General features: G+C 37.7%; 1 protein-coding gene across 1 annotated transcript in view; it reads right to left on the reverse strand.

Annotated features, from left to right (window-relative positions):
* Window positions 1–3,883: 3,883 nt before the first annotated feature.
* The window catches only part of angpt4 (angiopoietin 4), a 74,807-nt gene continuing 57,539 nt past the window's right edge, over window positions 3,884–21,151 (reverse strand). The window contains exons 2-10 of the mRNA XM_044350084.1: window positions 19,797–19,952; window positions 19,563–19,684; window positions 13,617–13,701; window positions 13,051–13,198; window positions 12,812–12,924; window positions 10,554–10,655; window positions 10,291–10,457; window positions 8,801–8,934; window positions 3,884–6,526 (exon numbers count right to left, since the gene is read on the reverse strand). Coding sequence (XP_044206019.1) covers window positions 6,366–6,526; window positions 8,801–8,934; window positions 10,291–10,457; window positions 10,554–10,655; window positions 12,812–12,924; window positions 13,051–13,198; window positions 13,617–13,701; window positions 19,563–19,684; window positions 19,797–19,952 — 1,188 coding nt within the window. The 3' untranslated portion in view covers window positions 3,884–6,365. The remainder of the gene's footprint in view (window positions 6,527–8,800; window positions 8,935–10,290; window positions 10,458–10,553; window positions 10,656–12,811; window positions 12,925–13,050; window positions 13,199–13,616; window positions 13,702–19,562; window positions 19,685–19,796; window positions 19,953–21,151) is intronic.

Raw genomic sequence — 21,151 nt, forward strand, 5'->3', positions numbered from 1 at the left:
CAGGGGGTCCCAAACAGCTACAGATTGATTATGATGTTTAGATATGGAAAATCGATCAATCAACCAATCGATCAAACTTCATTTGTACAGCACCATAGTGATAGTAGGAACAGTAAAATAGGGTGATATAAAAGCTAGACCGAAAAACTAGATTAAATAGATAAAAACAGAGACAAATAAAATCAATAATAGGGATAAAATATATATGTGAAAATACTGAATTATGTTACGATTCTAACTCATTATACCCCAAAATAACTTACAAAAGCCCCCAAAGCACTTTAACATTATGCTAATGTACACTTCCACTGAAAACACTGTACCACTACATTTACCTACGACACATAAATGTTACTGGTTACGCTGTAGATTCAGATTTTACTCACAATATATAATTAATAAAATATGATGCATTTTTATTTATTAAACTATCCAGCATTATGTAAGAATTAAATGTTCCACCTTTAACAGACGTTAAAATCATTGTGCTGATAAAACCTCTTTTTCACTCTTTACTATATATATGTATAAATATATATACATATGTCTATCTACATCTACTTTACATGAGCTTATTTCTTTTATTTGCATCTTATATGTTTACATATATGGTTATTTCTTTATTTGCATTTTATTGCACTTGTTTATATATGAACTTGCACTTTCATTTGTTTCATGTATGGACTCAGTGCTGCCGAATATGTTCTAATGATTTGCTCTAATGTTCCTATTTCCTGTATGTCATATTCTGTAAATCATTTTTAATCTGGAAAACGCTTTGAGCTTACGCATGAAAAGTACCAAATTATTATTATTATTATTACATGTTTTGAACCATTTTCAGGGTCCTTGTTGAAACAGTTTAGCCCTGGTCCAGAACCACTATAATACAGGCGACTAGAAATAGATTTGTTGGAGTCTAGAGACCCTCACACATATATTATACACACAAACACACACAGACACACATGTACACACTGTGTAACCACACATCATATTGTAGTTACACAGTCCGACCACCAGAAGGAGGCAGAGCGACACTGAACTGACCTGAGTTGTTCTTCTCTCCCTCAAAGGTTTTTATGGATCTGTTGATGACGTTGCAGTTTTTGTTTGCATGAAAACATTTTAAATTATACCTTATCTTGTCATTTTTTTTTAAGGTTGAATGCATCATATGAAGAAAACATAATTACACTAGATATTTGCTTGATTATAATATTTTTCTTATGGCCTTTGTGGTTTTTAAAACAATGACTCAAGATGCACAAATGTGCTTTTAAGATGGAAATCATGTCTGATTTCAACATTCAGTCCTTTCAGCTGATAACCGACACCAATGTGCAGCAATCCGAGTGGAAAAAAGGTTGATTCTCAAAACACTGGAATTTCCCTGCAAACACAAAAAATTTATTTTCTGATTTAAAATTATGCAGTTCTGACTCCAGCAATGGTCAACATAAAAGAAAAATAAATGAATAAACATAAATAATTACACCGGATCCAAGTGAAATTACTTATTATTATAATATATCAGTGCACCCCAATTCATTGCAGCATTTTCTTTACATCTATTTAGCATTAATGTAGTGTCATTGGATGTAGGAATGGTTTTGGGTTCATATCTATATTTGTAATTTACTTCCATGCTCCCCTCTCTATTTTTACTAAAATCTATTAATTTATTCATCCGGGATAACACACATGAATTATTTATTAATATTATATAAATGTATCAGATTTTGCCTAAAGGCTCATTTTCATCTGCAGTCCCACCTCTAACTGTCTTCTCTGTGGTTGTTTAAATTGTTGCTTTGAATAATTGCACACAACACCTTAAAGTCCTCTGAGTTGTTAATATTTAATAATATTTTGTTTAGGTATCAGCATCAGTCTGTTAACCAAACCTAAAATGCATTGAAGAGGCTGAAATGTCTTCACATAAAGAACAAATGATAATGAAACAATATTGAATAAGTGTAATTTACTGTAGTTTCAGTGTAATATAATTACATTTAACTTATAAAAATCACATTGGTTCAAAGTTACGTATGAACATAGAAAGACAGTGAATCAAATTATGCAGAAATTTAATACATTTACAATCATTTTTGAAGAGATTATTTTGTTCCAGGTCTTTTTTTAACAGTGGACACATGACATCACTCCTGTTAAAACACCACTCAGAGCGGCTTTATTAACATGTTTTATTGTACAAAATACTGCAGACTGTTTACAATTGAGTGGACAAGCTTTGCTACACATACGCAGTAAAAAAAAATTTAAAAAAGAGTTTAATCCTGAAAGAAAAATGCGTTTATGTTTGCAGTATCATGAAGCAACACAGAACAACATCCAATAAACTGTAACACTGAGAGCAAAGATTAAGACTCACTCACCATTTTCTTTCCATAAAGTGCATTTAACAAGGGTGAAGTACAGACTTCTTCACTTTGACAAAGAAAAACATGGCAACCTCAGTCTTTTTTTAAAAAACAAAACAAAACAGAATTTATTTATAGGCTACATAAACAAAACTGTATCAACAGTTATTGGAAGGATAATCCATCAGTCACTGTTATCATATGAAAAACCTCTCTGAACGTCAGCTTCTGAGGAAACTGAGACCACGATGCATGTTGGAGATTATTACATGTTATTTTTGAGTATTGTAAACCAAAAGCTGGTTTCTGAACCCAAAGAGGAACATTTGTAATTCTGTAATACGTCATGTCAGCAGATCATCTAATTTACTTTTTGCAGCATTGTAGTTTTTCAATCACTGTTTGCTCCATTAAAAAAATCATTTCCACTGAACACCTGATATGTGAGCAGGAGGAGCAACGCTGTGATTGACTTGCACTGTCTGTATGTACAGATGCAGTTTTTATTTCGTTGTTTTCAGTTTATTTTGCGTTTTGAAGTCACTGTTGACCACAAAATCTTTAAGAACACGTCATGTACTGTACATTCAAAAACATGTAGGCCTGTCTTTAATGGTAAGAAAACCTACAGCACTGTTGTCATTAACACCTTTAGTGCCGTCAAGAACCCCTAAACTGACACAAAGCAGACCACAGACCCCCATCTGATACAATTTTTGCTTTTAGATGTGTTATTACAGACAGTTTATGAAACCCATGACCAACTTTTTTGGTGGGAACCCCCTCACGGACCCCTGGGGGTCCCCAAACCCCACTTTGAGAGCCACTGTTTAATTCTAATCATGCCTCTACTGGAGCCTTCTCGCTCTCTGCTGCCCACTGACATAATATCACCATTGACATTAATATGGCGACTTTGAATTCAGCAGCTATGGAGCAACATTATCATTCATTTGGAGTCGTGTTTCTCACATTCTGCTGAATTTAAATCCAATATTCACTCTCTTTTAGATGTTTTTGCTCTCTATCAACTCCTGAGGGAAATATCTGTCTCTTTAGCTGCTAAATTCTCTACTATGTTCACCAGCTAGTCTACAGCTAACTGTGTCTGTTTGCTGTTTGGTGCTGAGCAGGTAGTGTACAGTGGCTTTTTAGAGCCTCTTCTCTGAAAACAGCTGCCTGCTGCAGCCGAAAATGACGCTATGAGAGCACTGAGAGTGAACCAAAACAGTAAAGTTGCAGCCAGACAGTCAAACAATGATCTGAAACTCACTATAAAGCTCCGTAAAGCCGAGAGGAGCTGCAGAGTCTGGTAATAATTCTCTGTAGGTTCATCACCATGAGAAATCTTTAACACATACATGTGATCCATTGTTAATATTGATTATCACCACTTTAAAAACAAAAATCAATCAGGCTGAAGTTATTTGTTGCCTTATCAGACGGTAAATATCTGAGCTATGCGTTTCTGGCTCTTCAGCTTTTTTTAGGATTCAAAGAAAACACATTCTTCTGAAGCAGGTTGATAAATTACACAAACATTTTTTAATCAAAGACTGTCACTCACTTCTTTGACTGTGCAACACACACACACACACACAGTCAGACACTCACACACACACTCCAGTCCAGTTTTCACACTGTGATGCCAAAAAAAAAAATCCTAAACCTTAACTACTAATGAGACATGAGCTCTGACGTGACGTTACCTCACACACAAAAAAGGACACCTCTCTGTAATCTCACTACATGTATGTGAGTATGAGCGTATAAAAAAATATATGAGAGACAGAATAACACGGTTCAGATGATAACGATGACAATGCAATCCATTGAAAAATATAGACATGATCTGTAACTCATTTGATGTCTGTATGAGGGCCAGTGAATGAGTGTGTGTGTGTGTGTGTCTGCCAGGAGAAAGTGTAGACTCCAACGAGAAACAAGAAAATAATCAGGTTGTTTGGATTAGGAAGATAATTAAAGCAACATTTCTCTGTTTTTCTGGAATCTGTTAAATCACAAAGTCCCTCTGCTTTGCTTATTTCTTCTTGTGTTTTCATTCTTTTTCTTTCTTCGGTCCTTGTCCAGATTTTCTACCCGACATAAAGCGACTGAAAGCTGGACTTTTTTAGTGTGTTATTTTTCTGTCTGTCCGTTTCTTTCTTTTTAAAATCTGTCCTTCTCTCTTTCAATGTTCAGAAATACAGAGTAGAGGCTACAGTATGTTCAAGATTTAAGTGTCGCCATGTCCATCTTCTGGCGTTAGGTATAAAAATCGATTACTTATATGTTAAAAAATTCAGTCTGCATGCTGTTACTGTTCCCTTTCCTTACAAATGACTGAAACCAGGATGTCCAATGTCTCTCTTAATGGCGTCATCATTTTCCATTTATTACACACAAGTTTCATTTGTTAACAATATACACAGTAAGGAGTTTTGTCCTGTGTCCACTTTGTCTTTTCTCAGACGTCCAAAAACCACAATCAACTTTGTGATTCTAAAGTGTCTTTGAGTTTGAACACAGCGTGGTCCTGGGAGGGACATTTGTTTGTCCAGTCGCCTGTTAGCTCCCCTCACCGAGTCCGACCAGTCCTCCCACTGCAACAAAACCAAACGTGGGGAGGGGAACAGGACACCAGAGGAGAGTCACCTCCTGCTGTGGCTCCTGATCTCATTCCAGCTCTTCTACAGCTGTCAGTCTGGATGTTCTGGATGATTTGACATAATACTGTTTCATGATCTCCTGAAACCACTTTCATGTTCCACTTGTAGAAGAATTAAAATGCACATTTTACACAATCATCCTTTTCTTATTCACTTGAACAGTCTAATACTTTCTGATATGTTCATGATAACATGAAACTTTGCTTGATTTTTAACTGTCTGTGATCTGTGTGCATCAGCCTTGCTGCTGGTCAGCCAGTTTATTACCGTAACCTTTATGAAAAAAGCAAAATAAAGTCAACAAGTTAATATAAGCATCCTTAAAAGAGCCTCTAAAACATTATCAGACTCATGATGGACAATAAAAAAAGAGTAAAATTGATGCAGCAAAACCAGAGATATCATCTGTTTTTATTCCAGGCATTCTTCTTCCTTGTCACAACCTGGCGCCTACATTACCCACAATGTAGTGTGACCACCAACAGTTCAGTCAGACATTCGGTTGTGTTATACTAGTTGTGGCTAATGTAGCCTTCAGCTGAGATGAGGAGCTACAGAGGTCTGCTAACCTCACTTCTTTCTGACTCCACAACCCCAGATTTTCTTCTTTTTTTAAACTTGTAGTCTTCAAACCCAACTGACGCTGAAACAAGTGACATCAATTGAAGCCTAAAACTATTTTTACACATGCTGTAGAGCCTCCCAAACACCTGGAAACAATGAAAATCTATGGAGTTCCTTTTTGACACCATCATCTGTCATATTTGGTTCATATATTTGCGTTTTCATGTCCTTCTCTTTACCAGCTGCCTCTGTAACCCGACAGCAGCTGCAAACGTTGACATCATTGGCCCCTGAATCACTGAACATTATGCACCACTCCTTTCTTTCAAAGCCTACATGTTTGTCCAAAAAACTCCCCCAGGGTTTGTGTGCATCATCTCTGATTTGTACAAAGAGTATGATGACGTTAGAAAGACAGTTTTTCATGCAACAGAGGACAGCGTGATATGATCTTCTGCCAACAGAGTGACCAAATTTTACTGAAATCACTCCTGACAAATGAAGTTAAAAAAAAAAAGAAGAATTAGCCTGTAATTATTAGACGTTCTCAACACCATCAGGTGCTGGACAAAACCTACAGGTCAATATGGTCGTATCTACTAACTGCAGAGGTATTTTGAAGTCTATGGAATGAATGTATAACTGAAGAGATGTTCCAGAGTTTCACATCATCAGGAAAGCATTTCGGAGGGGTGTTTGAAGCCGTAGGGTTGTACCATCATGATACCGGAGGGTCTGGCGGGTGTTGTCAGAAGTCGTAGGGCCGCACCATCATGGAGGTGGACTGCAGGGAGTAGCTGGGACCTCTGAAGTGATGCCACTTGATGCCGTTGAGCTTCCTGATGTTGTGGCCGATGGTGTAGTAGATACCGTTCAGGTTGGAGAAACCACAGGCGTCGAACCACCAACCTGATGGCCAGAGAGATACAGGGAGAGAGGGAGATGGAGTAGAGTAAAAAAGAAGGGAGGAAGGAGTTGAAAAGAGGGAAAGATGAATAGATTCATGGATAAAGGTAAGTTAGAGTTCAGAGAGAGGGAAGAGAAGTGAGGGGAGGCAGGATCAGGGAGATGAAAGGATGGAAAGGTGGAATGTGAAATGAAGGAAGTACAAACAACTATAAACGTTCAAAAGACACCTAACCTTCAAAACATGATCCAACTACTCTGTTCCTCTCAATCTGTCTCTTCATCTCTGTGTGTTTCTTTATCTGTTTCTCTCTCGTCACATCTTTTCTTGTCTTTGTCCAGTAGTGGAAAGTAACTAAGTAGTACATTTAGTTAGTTCTCAGTACTTAAGTACTGTACTCACAGTAAGCACAATTTTCAGGGAAATGTTGTACTTTTTGCTCCACTACATTTAAAGTATCTGGCAGCTATGGTTGCTTTGCAGATTCAGATTATTAATATGACCTATAATCAACAAATAAATGATTATCATAGATTAAGATGACTGGCAGAAAATAAAGTAGTTAAAATTAGCTCCACCTTTGCCAGGTGCAACATTAAAGTGATGTAATTATAATCCAATAACATAACATATATGATTCTGAAATGAGTCATTCTGCATTATGAGCACCTTTACTATTCTCTTATTCTTATTCACCTCTCTGACTAAGATTTGGTAAAGTACAGGCAACTAAAACTATGTAGTTAAATTGAGAGAAAGATGATTTTCATGCTTAAAACAAACATTGACATCAACAGTGATCTGAGGTGTCGAAAGTTCACTATGTTTTGCAGCTGTTTAAAAAATTGTGCTACTTCCTTTATTATTCACACGACCACAAGAGGAAAATGCAAACATACTTTGTTTTAATCACTCGGACATAAAACCGCTGATTTATTTCTAGTGAGGATTCTTCTGACAGCATAACACGACTATAAAAATCACAGCGAAATGAGGCAATAAAATGACTTTTACATAAACAAGCGCATCTCAGTAGACAGCTTGTTGAGTTCATGACACAATTAAAAGACATGTGGCAATGCATTTTTAAATCAATATGATTTTTTCGCAAGATTTCTCATTATTGGCAAATTTGAGCGCAATTTTCATACTTAGACGTCAATTTCTTCCCCGGGGAAATGCTGTGAATCAGTATGCGGCTGCTTTTTGTTCCTATCTTTTGTTTTTGTTAATTACACAACTATTTTTCTCCTTTATTTTTGTCCTCCCACTCTGTCTCCAGATCTTTTCTTCATTCCCACTTTGTCCATTTCTCTCTCTCTCTCTCTTTCTTTTTCTCCCTTTTCATCTATGTCACTCTTCCTTTGTGGGTTTTTTTTTTTATTCCCTGTAAATTGCAGTAATTTTAACTGACTCACTGACTAATGGTGACTATCGGAGTCTTTTCCTCAGAGAGCTCGAGGTTTTGCCGGAACGATTAACGTAATCGGCGATCACAACCCATCGAGGGGGGAGAGGAGGCTGCGGAGAACTAAAGAGCTGTTTGTTTTGGCTCTTCGGGAAAATACCACATAAAAATTTTTTAGAATTATGATTCTGCATGACGTATTTGCTGATTTTGTGAGATTTATGACAGAGAAATATTGTTTAATGAGTATTTAATAAACTCTCATTTAGAGCTGTGACAACAAGAAACTATTTTGATCAATTCTTTCACTAATCTTTTAAGCAGAAACACAAAAAAAACTGCCAGCTGCAGCTTCTCAAATGTGAGGATTTGAAGCTTTTCTGTGTCATACATGACAGTAAACTGAATATTGTTTGATTTTAGGCTGTTGATCAGATAAAACAAGACATTTGAAGACGTCACCATGAGGTCTAAGAAATTGTAACAGACATTTTTCACTATTTCCTGACAGATTTCGTCATAGACACAATGGTTAAACTGTGAATTTTCCTCCAAGGAAACACTGTTATCATTTTTGTGGATCCAGCCTGTGAAATAATATTTTAATGGAAAAATGTTTCTTACCATTCTGTGAATTAGAACACCGGTTTATCTTAGATATATTGATACTATATTGATCTCAGGGGGAAATTCAAGCATCAATGCAACAAGATACAGAAGATTTCACACTAAAAGTCAGTAGTAAAAATAAAATACAGAATAATGTCAGAGACAAAATTGATGTGTCTTTTCTGGGAACAGTACACTTCCACCTATTGTACATTTAAGATGTATTTGACATGAAGACGCTGTAAAGGAGAGACGTTACCTCCGGTGAGCATCAGGGCACATTTGCAGTGATCACAGTTGTCGTTGTCCTGGTCTCGGGTGCTGAAGCCGGTCCCGTGGGTGGCCAGGCTGCTCTGCCTCCCCGCTGTCCCGCTGTAACCTCTCAGATACAACCTGAGAGAGAGGAAACAGCTGGATAATAAACTGTACTGTACTGCGGGTGAGAAGTTATACATGTGCAGTTTATGTACATGTGTGTTGAAAGTGTATCATTATGTGTAAGTGTATACACAGACGCTCACCAGCCACTTTATTAGGAACAGCTGTGTGATCTAATTCAATCCAATACAGCTCTGCCATAAATTCTCCTTTATGTTTATTATTGAGGAGGTGATGCTGTACTGGAGGGTGTTATATTGAAAAGTGCTCCTAATATTTTTCTCCCTACATGCATATAAATGGAGCAGACAAACATATTTCATAGACTGTACTTTTATATAATTCTTATTCATTTCCCAAAGCACGAAACATAATTGCTGCCTGAATTATAATCACAAGCAACTTTTTTTTTTGAGGAAGTACAACAGTTTTGTACTTCGTTTGAGGGGGAGGAGGAGGAGGTGGTTGCATACAAAGTGAAGGAGTGTGACACCGAACACATCCTGAGTCCTGCGTGTAGTTTCCCAGATAGCAAATTTACTGTGGACCAGATCCGGCCCTCATACCGCGTGGAATGATGGGCGATCTGCTCCTGTTTCCCAGATCTGGGCCACGAGCAAGCCGTACGTCAACCAAGAACAAACCAGATAAACCAGAACTGGCCCACATCCAGAATACACATACCTGAGAGCACCGCATCTTTACCAAAAAAAGACCCACATTTGATTTTGGGATATTTGCTGCTTTACATGTGGGCCATTTCAGACTCACATCCATTTTATCCGGGCCAGAAGAAGACCAGCAGTGCTGCATCATTGCCTGAAGGTTGGTTTAGGCAACAGGTTTAAGTTCAGGGAGAGAGAGAGACAACAACCTTTCCCTTATCTTGAAAGCATCCTGCACTGATTTAACATTGCACTACCTGTGTGTGTATATGATAGGGATGTACAGAGGGCCCAGTATTTGTATTTGTATCTGTATTTGTTGAGGCAGCAAAATTATTTGTATTAGTATTCGAATAAAAGTGGAAAGAGGCTTAAAAATCCTGTTTTTGTTTTTATTACGCTTTTAATTGTAGAAAATGAAAGTGTTACAATAAGTGTTCATGAATAAACTACCTTATGAAGGAGGTCCCCACACTGGGTCTTGAACTGGAGTCTCCCAGATCATAGACGACTGCGCTGACTACTGAGCTAAAACTTTACTCATCGCCTCATTGCAGACAGACCTCTATTTGTATGAAACAAATATTCGTAAGAAACCCATTATTTGTGCTTTGCCGAATAATGTATTTGTATTCGGGCACACCCCTAGTATATATATTACATACATTATGTACAGTATGTTGCTGTATGTGTATAAAACAGTTACCTGTACTGCTGTTTCTCATTGGCCAGTGTAAATCTGTCGTAATGGGAGTGGGCGGGGTTTCCCTCCCAGTCCCTCAGCTCCACTCTCAGAGAGTACTGGCCCTGACTGGTCAGCAGATACAAAACTTCATTCCCCAACCAGTGCTCCCCGAACACGTCCCCAAAACCCTGCAGGAGGGGAGGAGGAGAGGTATCGTTATAGTTTGATATTATTCTTTTTTCTAACCTTTATTTCGACTGACGGCTCTCATCGGACGCACTGACCATTTTGTACTCCCTCCAGCTCCTCTGGAAGTCCACACTGCCGTTAAACCGCCTCTGGAAGACCGTCCAGCCTCCGCCACTTGTCTCCATGTCACAGTACACCTTCAGGAGAAGAAAAGAAAAGAAAGAAAAGTCTGTCATTTTTACAAACAGCAGCCTCCTGTATCCAAATCAGCCTTAAATCAACTTAAAACTGATTCAAACCAACAGGCACAATATTAATTGGGAAATAAATCCGCTTCTTGTAATAATCCTTAATTATCTAAGTAATTTCATAAGGTGACTGAAATGATTTATGTTAATTATAAAGACAAATAAATGTAAGAATAAACTGCAGCTTGTTCTGACTTTTCTGTTTGGTATTTTCAGACGTTTTATAAATAGTTTTTGAACTGAAAAGCTCAAACACATCAGTGTCTTTAACACACTGAGCCACTGTGGACTCCACCTACCAAATACATTTTAAAATGTACAATAATTGAGTTTAATTTGTTCTCATCATTTTAGGACAGGGGTCACTTGAAAAACTGGATGCCTTTACTGTACACTGATTCAAATCATTTCTCCTCAGTTTCACAGTGTTGTGACTCTGCTGAATGTAGAATGTAAAAACTGAATTAGCTTTTTGTTTTCTTATGAAACTGGCACCAAACAAAACACTTTTTGTGGAGCAATTTGTGTCAAAAATATAGTGATGTATTTATTTTTTTGTCAGTATATCTCAGTTCTTGAGAGACTAATTTCTTACTTTTTAGGCGATTCAGTTCAGTCTTTATCGGGTCGACAGATTCTCCAACGTTAAAAACACATAATGTGTCTCTTCTATAAATCAGTAAATGAAAATGATATAAAGACAAGCTTTGTTTCGTACAATAATTACAGTTATCAGGTTATGATTTAGTGTTGAATATGTGTTTGTTTGGATAATATAGTGTTTTGCGTTCATTCAAAATTCAGCAGCAAGAATTTTAACCAAAACTAAGAAAAGGGAACATATTACACCAGTATTAGCGTCATTGCACTGGCTAACTGTGTTTTTAAAGCCCAAAAAGGTCTCGAGCACCGTCATACCTTCTAAGATTGCTTGTAAGAATATGTTCCAAACCGTTCGCTTAGGTTGCTTAACGCTGGCTCGTTAAATGTGCCACAAACAAAATGCAAAAAGTTATGGTGATGCAGCTTTTTGCTGCTACACACCAAAGATCTGGAACAAACTCCTGCCACATATTAGACAAGAAGCAGCTCAAAACTTATTTTTATGGTCTTGCTTTTAATTAACTCAACCTTTTATTTGCCTTTAACTGTTATCAGCTTATTTACTATCTGTTTTATCTTTTTTATCTCATGATTTCCTTCTTCTTACTGGTTTTAACAGACAACATCACATCACCTCGATTCTGGCTTCTCTCCATTGGCTCCCTGTTGGTTTTAGAATTGATTTTAAGATTTTACTGATCACTTTTAAAGTATATCTGGGTCTGAAGCTCCAAGCTACATAACAGATATGCTGACCCTGCACGAGCCAGCCCGCAGCCTTGGATCCTCAGGTGGGGCCCTTTTGGCTGTTCCAAAGTCGAGGCTTAAATCTAAAGGTGCTTTTTCCATCAGGACTCCTCGACTTTGGAGCGACCCGTCTGAGGAGATAAGGCTCGCAGAATCAGTAACTTCTTTTAAATCACTTCTTAAAACCCATTTTTACAGACTTGCTTTTATGTAATGTTGTCTTTTGATCATCTTTCTTTTAAACTTTTTATCATCTCTTCATTGTCTTCCTTTGCCCTTGGCCGCCATCTTTTTAAGGTCAGGTCTATTTTCTGTTTCATGTCTTTGCTTTGCATTGTGCATTTTGCTTTGTCTGTCAAAGCACTTTGTAAACTTTGTTTTTAAAAGGTGCTCTATAAATAAAGTTGTTATGATGATTTTACCTCCTTTTATCCTCTTATCTCTTTTTATCACTGTAGTTTTTTATTGTTTATTATATTTATCTTTCTCCTTTCTTTTAATATTATAAAATATCTTTTTTTTGTTTGTACCTCTTTCTGTAAAGCACTTTGAGCTGCATTTTATGTTTTGAAAGGTGCTATACAAATAAAGTTTATTATTATTATTATTATTATTATTATTATTATTATTATTATGATTATTATTATTATCATTATTATTATTATTTGTAGTTGAGCTTTGAAACAGAACTTTTGAACACAATGATCAATATGATTGAATTCATGTGTAAAAACATGGCTGCAGGTCAGATTTACCTGCACAGGTTCAGTCTTGTTGCCGATGTAGATGTGATACAGACCACTGACAGAGTGACCGGCCTTGTAAGCATCTGCACAGTCTCTCCACATCTGGTTCCTGGGGGGTGAGCCTGCACACACACACACACACACACACACACACACACACACACACACACACACACAGAACGCATTTAAGTCTTATTTTCATGTAGGCTGTGGATACATGCGGTTGTACAGTATGTAGGTGTGTGTACCTGTAGTGCTGGACACCATGGTGATGAGTGTGTGGACAGACTCCATTAGCTGAGCCTGCTGCCTCTGCAGAGCCGTGTTGTTGCTGCTGGCGACTCTCAGCTGCTTCTCTAAAGACTCGATGGCCGCCATCTGAGTCCTGATGACGGACTGGGAGGGAAAGATTTACTGCTTACTCACTTTTTAACAACAATCTACCTCTGTTATGTTAAAGCAGCTATAATCAATATTTTGTAATAATAATATATGAGCTGTCAGTGTTTAATGTGTCAGTTGAGGCTCGTAGTGATGAACCTACAGAGAATTATCAGAGACCTTAGAGAGCTTTATAGCAAGTTTTAGCTCATTGTTAATCTGTCCAGCTGCAACTTTACTGTTTTGGTTCACTCTCAGCGCTCTAAAATAGTCTCTCTGCACACTTTGATTTGTAGAAACATTTATGAGGTCAGTGACTCTCATAAATGTAAAATACATGCTGATTAAATTGTCATAAAAACGTCCTGACATATTAAAATGAGTGGACACACAGACACCTGCTGGGTATGACGACGTGTTTTATTAATTGTACCTGCAGTCTATTTTTCTCCTCCTTCATGTCCTCCATCTCTCCTCTCTGCTGAGACTCCAACATCTTAACTTTACTCTCCAAACGACTGAAAGACACACAAAGAGAAAAAGGACAGAACATTAAACACTTGATCCACAGCAGATTCAGACACATTCAGACTTTGTGTTTGAAACTGCCCAGAGTGCACTCTTCTTCTCCTTCTTCTTCTTCTTCTTCTTCTTCTTCTTATAGGTAGCTGCTTAATGTAAATAACATGATATGACAGAGAGATATTTCCAGATGAGCTACAGTGGAATTTGATGTCTTACTGATCTACAATATCAGCAGTAATTAATCAGTTCATGATAGAAACAGCAGGAACATCGACTTCTGCAGTCCCAGAAATCAAAATGCAAAGCTGTGATCATTTAAACATCAGTCTCTCTGTCCACGCTGACATTTTCTCACCTTGTTAAACTTTATTTCTACTTTACTTTACGTTGCTTCTCCACCTGCATACATGCAGCTCAAACAACGGCTTGTTAGCATCTGGCTGAAGGCATTCTGTGTTATGCAGGAAATCACTAAATTACGAAGAGGAAGAGGAGGCAGGTTGAAGGAAAGTGGGTGAACCAAAAAGTAAACAACTCCTGGAATGTGTCATCTTGTTTAACATGAAGACTGTGTGCATTGCCAGAGGGAGGACACAAATCTAAATTATTTGTACAACAAATCTGTGTGTAATGGACCAGAGGTTGAACTCCTGAGTTACTCCCTCTCGTTAGAGAACCTGTAAAACAGTGAAATATAGATTAATAACCCGACCATTATTCTTTCTGCCAGAGCAGACTGCAGTCTAACGTTATCTGTGCAGCTGAACCAGCAGCACAGCTGCTGAAAATAGACTCCAGTCCACAGTTAGATCAACAACGTAGGAGCCAAATTAATGAAACCCGATGAAGGAGTGGCAGCGGCTTCAGAGGAAAATATAGGACACTGAAAGTGGCTGAACGTCCAGTTCACACTCACTTTTCTGGCTGAGTGCAGCAGCGGACAGTGTGCGGTGGGGGGTCTGCATGAGTCAGGTGGGAAAATGTGTCTTAACCTCTGTTTGCCAGAATAAGTCACAGTCTCTAACGCTTTTCATCAAGTAAATGGCCGACATGTCAAAAAGCTAGATATATAGACATCACACTGGTTACATGAAGCTGACGTTATTATATGTTCAGTTCATGGTGATAAACGGGAGGAGTTTGCTGTCGTTACTTCTCCAACCAACGAGCTGCTCAAGTAACAAAGGAACACGTGTGAAAAAGCAACTCTGCAACATTAAGCTGAATTCTGGAAGAATCTTTATCTCACAGACGTCTTCTGGCAGCTTCATCAGTCTGATTTACAGAATGTGTTACAGCTTATATACACTGTACAAGGAATCCTCACCAGTCATCCAGTCAGAGCTCGACAGCCTCCAGAAGACGACGCAAACCAGCAATCAGCAAATCTTTCTGGAATTTATGCTTAACGAATGACTAAAATGACTAATCGTTTATTAAAATGTTTGATTTTTCTGTCGATAAACTAATAGATGAATCATTGCGGCTCTACTTTTTTGTTGCGGACCACGTGGAAGTCTGACATTTTGATATATTTTTCCAGCATAATTTAAAACCTGAGTAGATGTTTAAAGCTGTTATATAATTAAAAAAACAGCAAAACCTTTGTTATATAATCAAGACGACACTTGTTTTTCACGCATATTTTATGTCCTCATGCATCCAAAAAATTGTCGTTTCCTGCAGCAAAATTACACTTATTCTAGATGTAAAGGTCTCGATGCAACAAGCTCAGCTGAGAAAATGTTTCCTGTTACAGAAAGTGAAGAGAAAAATGTTGTGAAAACGGAACTGTTCACACATATAAATATATATTCCCTTTTTTAAAAATAAAAACTGAAATTGATTTTTCCTACATCTAAATATTTATTAACCTTTAATCAGTTATTATACTGTACAATAAAATATTTACTTCATAAATACCAGACCAAAGATTTCTGATCAGTCTTAGTCTGAGTTTAGATGGTATAAGACTCTCTTACAGCACGTTAAGACCCAGAGATGTAATATAATATCTGTTAATATAATATCTGTAGCTTTTTTTAACCTGCAGTCCAGTTTCAGCTGAAGTGTAGCTGACAAGAGTCAGACACGACCCTCCGTCATTCTCATATGTGCTGCTGTATCGTGTAGCTCTTTTACACTTGCGGGTGATATTATTTTACATTAGTAGGTGAGACTTTGGTCAAATTAAAAGCTGAAACACATTATCAGCTCCTGGTTTTGATCACTTCAATATGCTGACCTGCACGTGAACGAGGGAACCTAATTTAATGTGATGTAGACGGATGAGGAGTCACTGATTGTTGTGGTGCTGCGGTTTGTACAGCGTGTGTGTGTGTATGTGTGTGTGTGTGTGTAGATTTAAGAGTTTGCACATGTCCCCGACCACATGCAGACAGTGTGTATATGTATGTGTGTACATTTTACTGTTTGCACCCTAATTACAGCTGGAAATGTGTGTGTGTTCTTCATGTTATTGGGATTTTAAAAACATATATTTTAAAGCATAAGTCTGGTGATTTTCTATATTTTTCCAACAAATCTCATGTTTGGAGTCAAACCAACAATGAACTGATCTACTATCAAGTATTGTGTGTGTATCCAAAGCTTGATATATCTTCCTCTGTGCCGTTGACCTTTGTTGTCCAGAAACTATTAAAAACACATCACTGAGTCACATTGCTGCACTGAGTGACATGTTCCTTCATTATGAAGAGTTTGGACACGTTAGTTTGTTTAGAAATGACTCAAAAGACAAATGAAAGCGATCAAGTTTTCAATCTCCAGAGAGTAGTTCTGTGTAAGACGGACGCCATTGAGCTTTTTATAGCTGTTTATAGCTTCACTAGATTGTTGTGCTACAAATCACAACCTCAGGACTTTGTACTATAATGTACATTGTAAATTTACTAAAAAACTTACAACTTTTTTCAAGAAATTACAACAGCATTAGATTTAGTGATAAAACTGATCAAATAAATTCAAGTACGTAAAGTAAGATAAAATTAAATTAAATTAAAAAACAATAAAAACATGGATACAAGATAAAAGTATTTTTTTAAGATGAGATTTAAAAGATGTTACTGACTCAGCCAACCTGATTATTACTGCCTTACCTCACAACCACAATGTTTCTTTCTTTTGTTTGTTTATTTACTGTCATGTTTCTGCATTTGTAAGATCATTTTCACAAACTGCTGTGAGCAAATTAAAAGAAATAATACGTTAAAAGAACAATAAACCAGAATTTGAAAAACTAAGCCGTCAAAGTTTTTTTTTCCAAACAGCCTATTTCTGTTTAAATGCAATTAATGAAAGTTACGACACCATAAAGCTGCACCGTAAAAACCAGTAAACCAAGAAATGAAGAATTTTGAGGGTCATGAAATCCAGTTTTTTAGACATCACCTGACTTAATGGAACACGATTTCCAGTCATTTAATGATGTTTTAGTAGTTTTGTGAGGCCATAAATGTATTTTAGACTCTGAGTTCTGCACACAGTCGTGTAAACGAGACTCAGAAACTCAGCAGTGGAGCTGCAAACTGGTAACCTTTGTCTTTGTTTATCTGGACAGACGACTGCTGGTGAGAAACTCATCTGTTCATACATGTTTCATAACAAAACTGGCAATGTTGAAACTATTCATATCAAGCTAAGTAGTCTTTTGGATTCTACAGATGTATTTATTTATTTTGATGCTTTTATTTTGGTGTGTTGATGCAACATTTCTAACAGAAACTGTATCACGTAGCGGATCATCGGCACATCGGCTTGATCTTCATCCAGAGACAGTAAATCCAACTTGTTCCAATGAATTAATTCACTCTGGTGTGTTCAGAAAATAATCAGAGCCAACGTTCTACACAGCAGCACCAAGATATCCAGAATTTTAAGTCTCGAGTTCAATAAAAAATTAAAATTAAATGACCTTTCAAAACCCTTTAGATTATCTCAAGTGTCCAATGTCACCAAAGCATGTGGCTATTTGACAAGTGGAAAACACACACACACACACACACACACACACACACACACACACGCACACACACGCTTACACTCAGTTTCAGCGTCTCTGTTTGTATTATATCTGTTACTGTAAACAGAGAACACGCTTGATAATTACTCTGCATGTTTCAGCACACACTGCACCGTCCAAGTTCACCTCACAATGAAGAATAGTAAAAATATTGTGATTCCAAATATTAGTCGGTCTCGCAGCAACAGCTGTGGATGTATTTCCATCTTCTGTAATGACTTGCTTGTATTTCAAATACTCTCACTGTCAAGTTGTGAAATCACTGATAAGCCTCCGCTCAGGGTCGACTGATATTTGGGTCAGGGGATTATAACAAAACGTGTTTTTATGGAAAATCACAGAAATGTTACTGTTAATGAGGTTGACTATAAACATAATAAACAGAGCTGCAGTCAAGACACTTGAGTTGTTTCCAAGATCAACTTCACACAAGTTTGATTTAAAAACAGGGAACCAAATTTATCAAACTGCTCAAAGTGAAATTTTGGATTTACGTTAAATTTTTCACTTTTACCTGCAAATTTAACAATTTCTCAAATTTCTTTGGACTTAAAAATGCTCTTAAATTTAAGACGCCTTGTCTTACATGGCTACAATACAGAGACAGAGGAGAGGACAGATCATACAATGTATTGATGAACAATATGTTATCTGAATCGATATTCAATCAGTTCAGATTAGAGTCATTTTATCTCATTATTTGCTGCAAAATGCACATTTGATGGAAAATCCTCATGAATGCAAACAACAAAAATAAAGCTTAGATTTGTTTTTGCACTTGTAAATGTGGCACTAAACTCTCCTTATTATTTGTTTTCTCTGATATTATTATGATCATGATCATATTCCATCCATATGTATATATTCATATATAAATCCCTATATTATATTAAATTGTTAATTACAGGTGTTAATTGCTACTGGAGAAAGTGAAGATTTCACACAAAGGCATAAAAAATTAGAAACAAATTAAAGTCATTTGCTTTTGCAGAATAACATGTCGCTGGATCGATGATATAGACACAAGTAAATAATTCAGACTGTAGCTGCAGTAATTATTACAGGGGCAAAGGAGGAAATCAGGTGACGTTATTACAGAGCGATAAAGTCTCAAAGTGGCAGGATGAGTCAACAGATCATCAGATTTTAACACGCTAGATCACCCTCCATTTCCTGTTTACGACATTTCTTAAAGGTTACTCCTACTCTTCACTTGATGAATGTGTTTTATCAAGATGCCTTTTAGATGGTGTGACATCAGCGATCGTGTAAGTTTACTCACATTGTGCCACACGGCTCTACTAAGATCTTTGTCACAATCTGTCAGACCGCACAACATCCGTCTGCAGCTCTGATGTTTTGAAAATGCAGCAAAAGTCACATTAACTCCTTTTTTGTTTCACCTCCATCGTTTTAATTTTTGTGGATGTATTAAAGAGAATAGGTGTGTTTTTTCCCCATAACTTTATTTAAATAACTTCACGTACAGCCTGTCTATTCTGTGAGATTTCATGTCGTATTCTGATTGGTTTGCTTGTCATGAGTCGTATTAGCAGTCAATCTGTGAGAATTTGGTCTTAAATTTCTGACTCAGGCCGTTTTTGGTCTCCAAAGACTCAAATCTGTCGACACAAGTCTCACAGTGAGATCCAGGAGCAGTGTTTTGGATTGACGACCAAAGGTTTCACCACTTTTCTTTCACAGCCCAGAATCACACAGTGTAAAGGGGCCTTAAATTGGCTCTTTGAGCATCATTGAGAGTCCCAAATCAAATAAGTGTAGCCTTGCATATTCCAACAATTATTTTTCTACCTGTTCTTGTCTCGTAGCCGGCTGATCTCGGTCGTCTGCAGTAACAGCTCTTTCTCCAGCTTGTTGGTGGACAGAGAATTCTCTAGAAGCTGAATCTCAATCCGAGACGTGTGGTTCAACACCTGGTGGAATGAATCGCATTAAACCCACAAAATGAGCTTCAAGTGACAAAATCAGCAAATGAGACTGAATCCGTCCACACATCAGTTTCATGCACTGTAAAACACTTGTCACCTTCGCTTCGACCACGTTGATTTTACGTGTCTGCTCCGCTGTGTGCGTGAGGAGGTTCGTTCCGATCTCCAGCATGGTGGCCGTCTGGTTGTGAACAAAGTGTGACGGTATGTTCGCGGTGTCCGACTTTATGCTCCTCTGAATGAAGCTCTCCAACTGCAGAAAAGATACAAACAGTAGAAAGTATATGATGTGATAAGATAGAAGAAGACAGATACAGTGATTTATTCCTTCATTAATAAAACAACTGTCACATGTGTTTCGAGTCTTTCCAGTCTAATTCTGAGCTCTGAAACCACCCACTCAGTGCATCAAGTTCCCCAAATCAAACATGTCAGGATGTCTGGTATATAAAGACGCAGGTCTCTCCATCTCTGGGAATATCGGCCGATGCCAGCTCGCACTGCCATGCCGTGACCTTCAACCCCTGACAAATAAATAATCCATCCATCCAGCCATCCATCCGTCCCTCAGACTCCACGTCCCCAGGATATCACTGCCACTGAGAAGCACAGGCAGTTGATAAATATACCACTGGACCAACAAACAGATTGGCCCCAGTGGGACGACCAGTGAGGCTGTTTGATGGGTCACCGGGAGGGAAGTTCAGGCCACAATGACAGATCACATTTGAGTCACTTTTCTCAAATGGATTTCATCACAAAACTTTATTTGTGCTCTTAATCAGGACATTTTAAAACATCTTTAAACCTGACGAAGATCAGATTTAGGTTGTGTATCTAAAATGTTGTGCTTTAAAGTCAGTCTGCAGGTGTTTCGTTCTCATCTAGTTATCATTTTCACTTTAAATACACATTTCTCGGATAATCTGTAGCTTTATCTATCAGGTGATCAGCGTAAAGATGCCAAAAACATCACTGTGTCCTCATTATAGTTTGTTCACTCTGTGTTTACATACATTTATTAAGTGGCAGCAGGCAGGTAGCACAGTCTGAAGATGAGAATATATAAACTATGTAACTACACACTCAAATTTTGCTAGCTCCTCCATCCCTGCATATCTAAAAAACGCAACGTGGCCTCGTGACCATGCAGAGTGTGACGCAGTGTTTAGGGGACACCGCTCAGTGTAGCATGAACAGCAGTACAGTGCTGGTAGTCAGAACTAACCAGCCACGAGCCGCTGCTGTCAGACTCTCGCTACCAGCAGCTCTGTGTGATTTTCAAATCCAAGCAGACAGAAATAAGCACAAACACAATATGTCTATAGTGGAAAAAAATCACCTGTATTAACATCATATGGGTGGGTTAGGGTTAAGGGTTAGGGTTAGGGTAGGGTTAGGGTTAGGGTTAGGGTTAGGGTAGGGTTAGGGGTTAGGGGTTAGGGTTTGGGT

This window comes from Thunnus albacares, chromosome 4 (assembly GCF_914725855.1).
Source record: "Thunnus albacares chromosome 4, fThuAlb1.1, whole genome shotgun sequence".
Lineage (NCBI taxonomy): Eukaryota > Metazoa > Chordata > Actinopteri > Scombriformes > Scombridae > Thunnus > Thunnus albacares.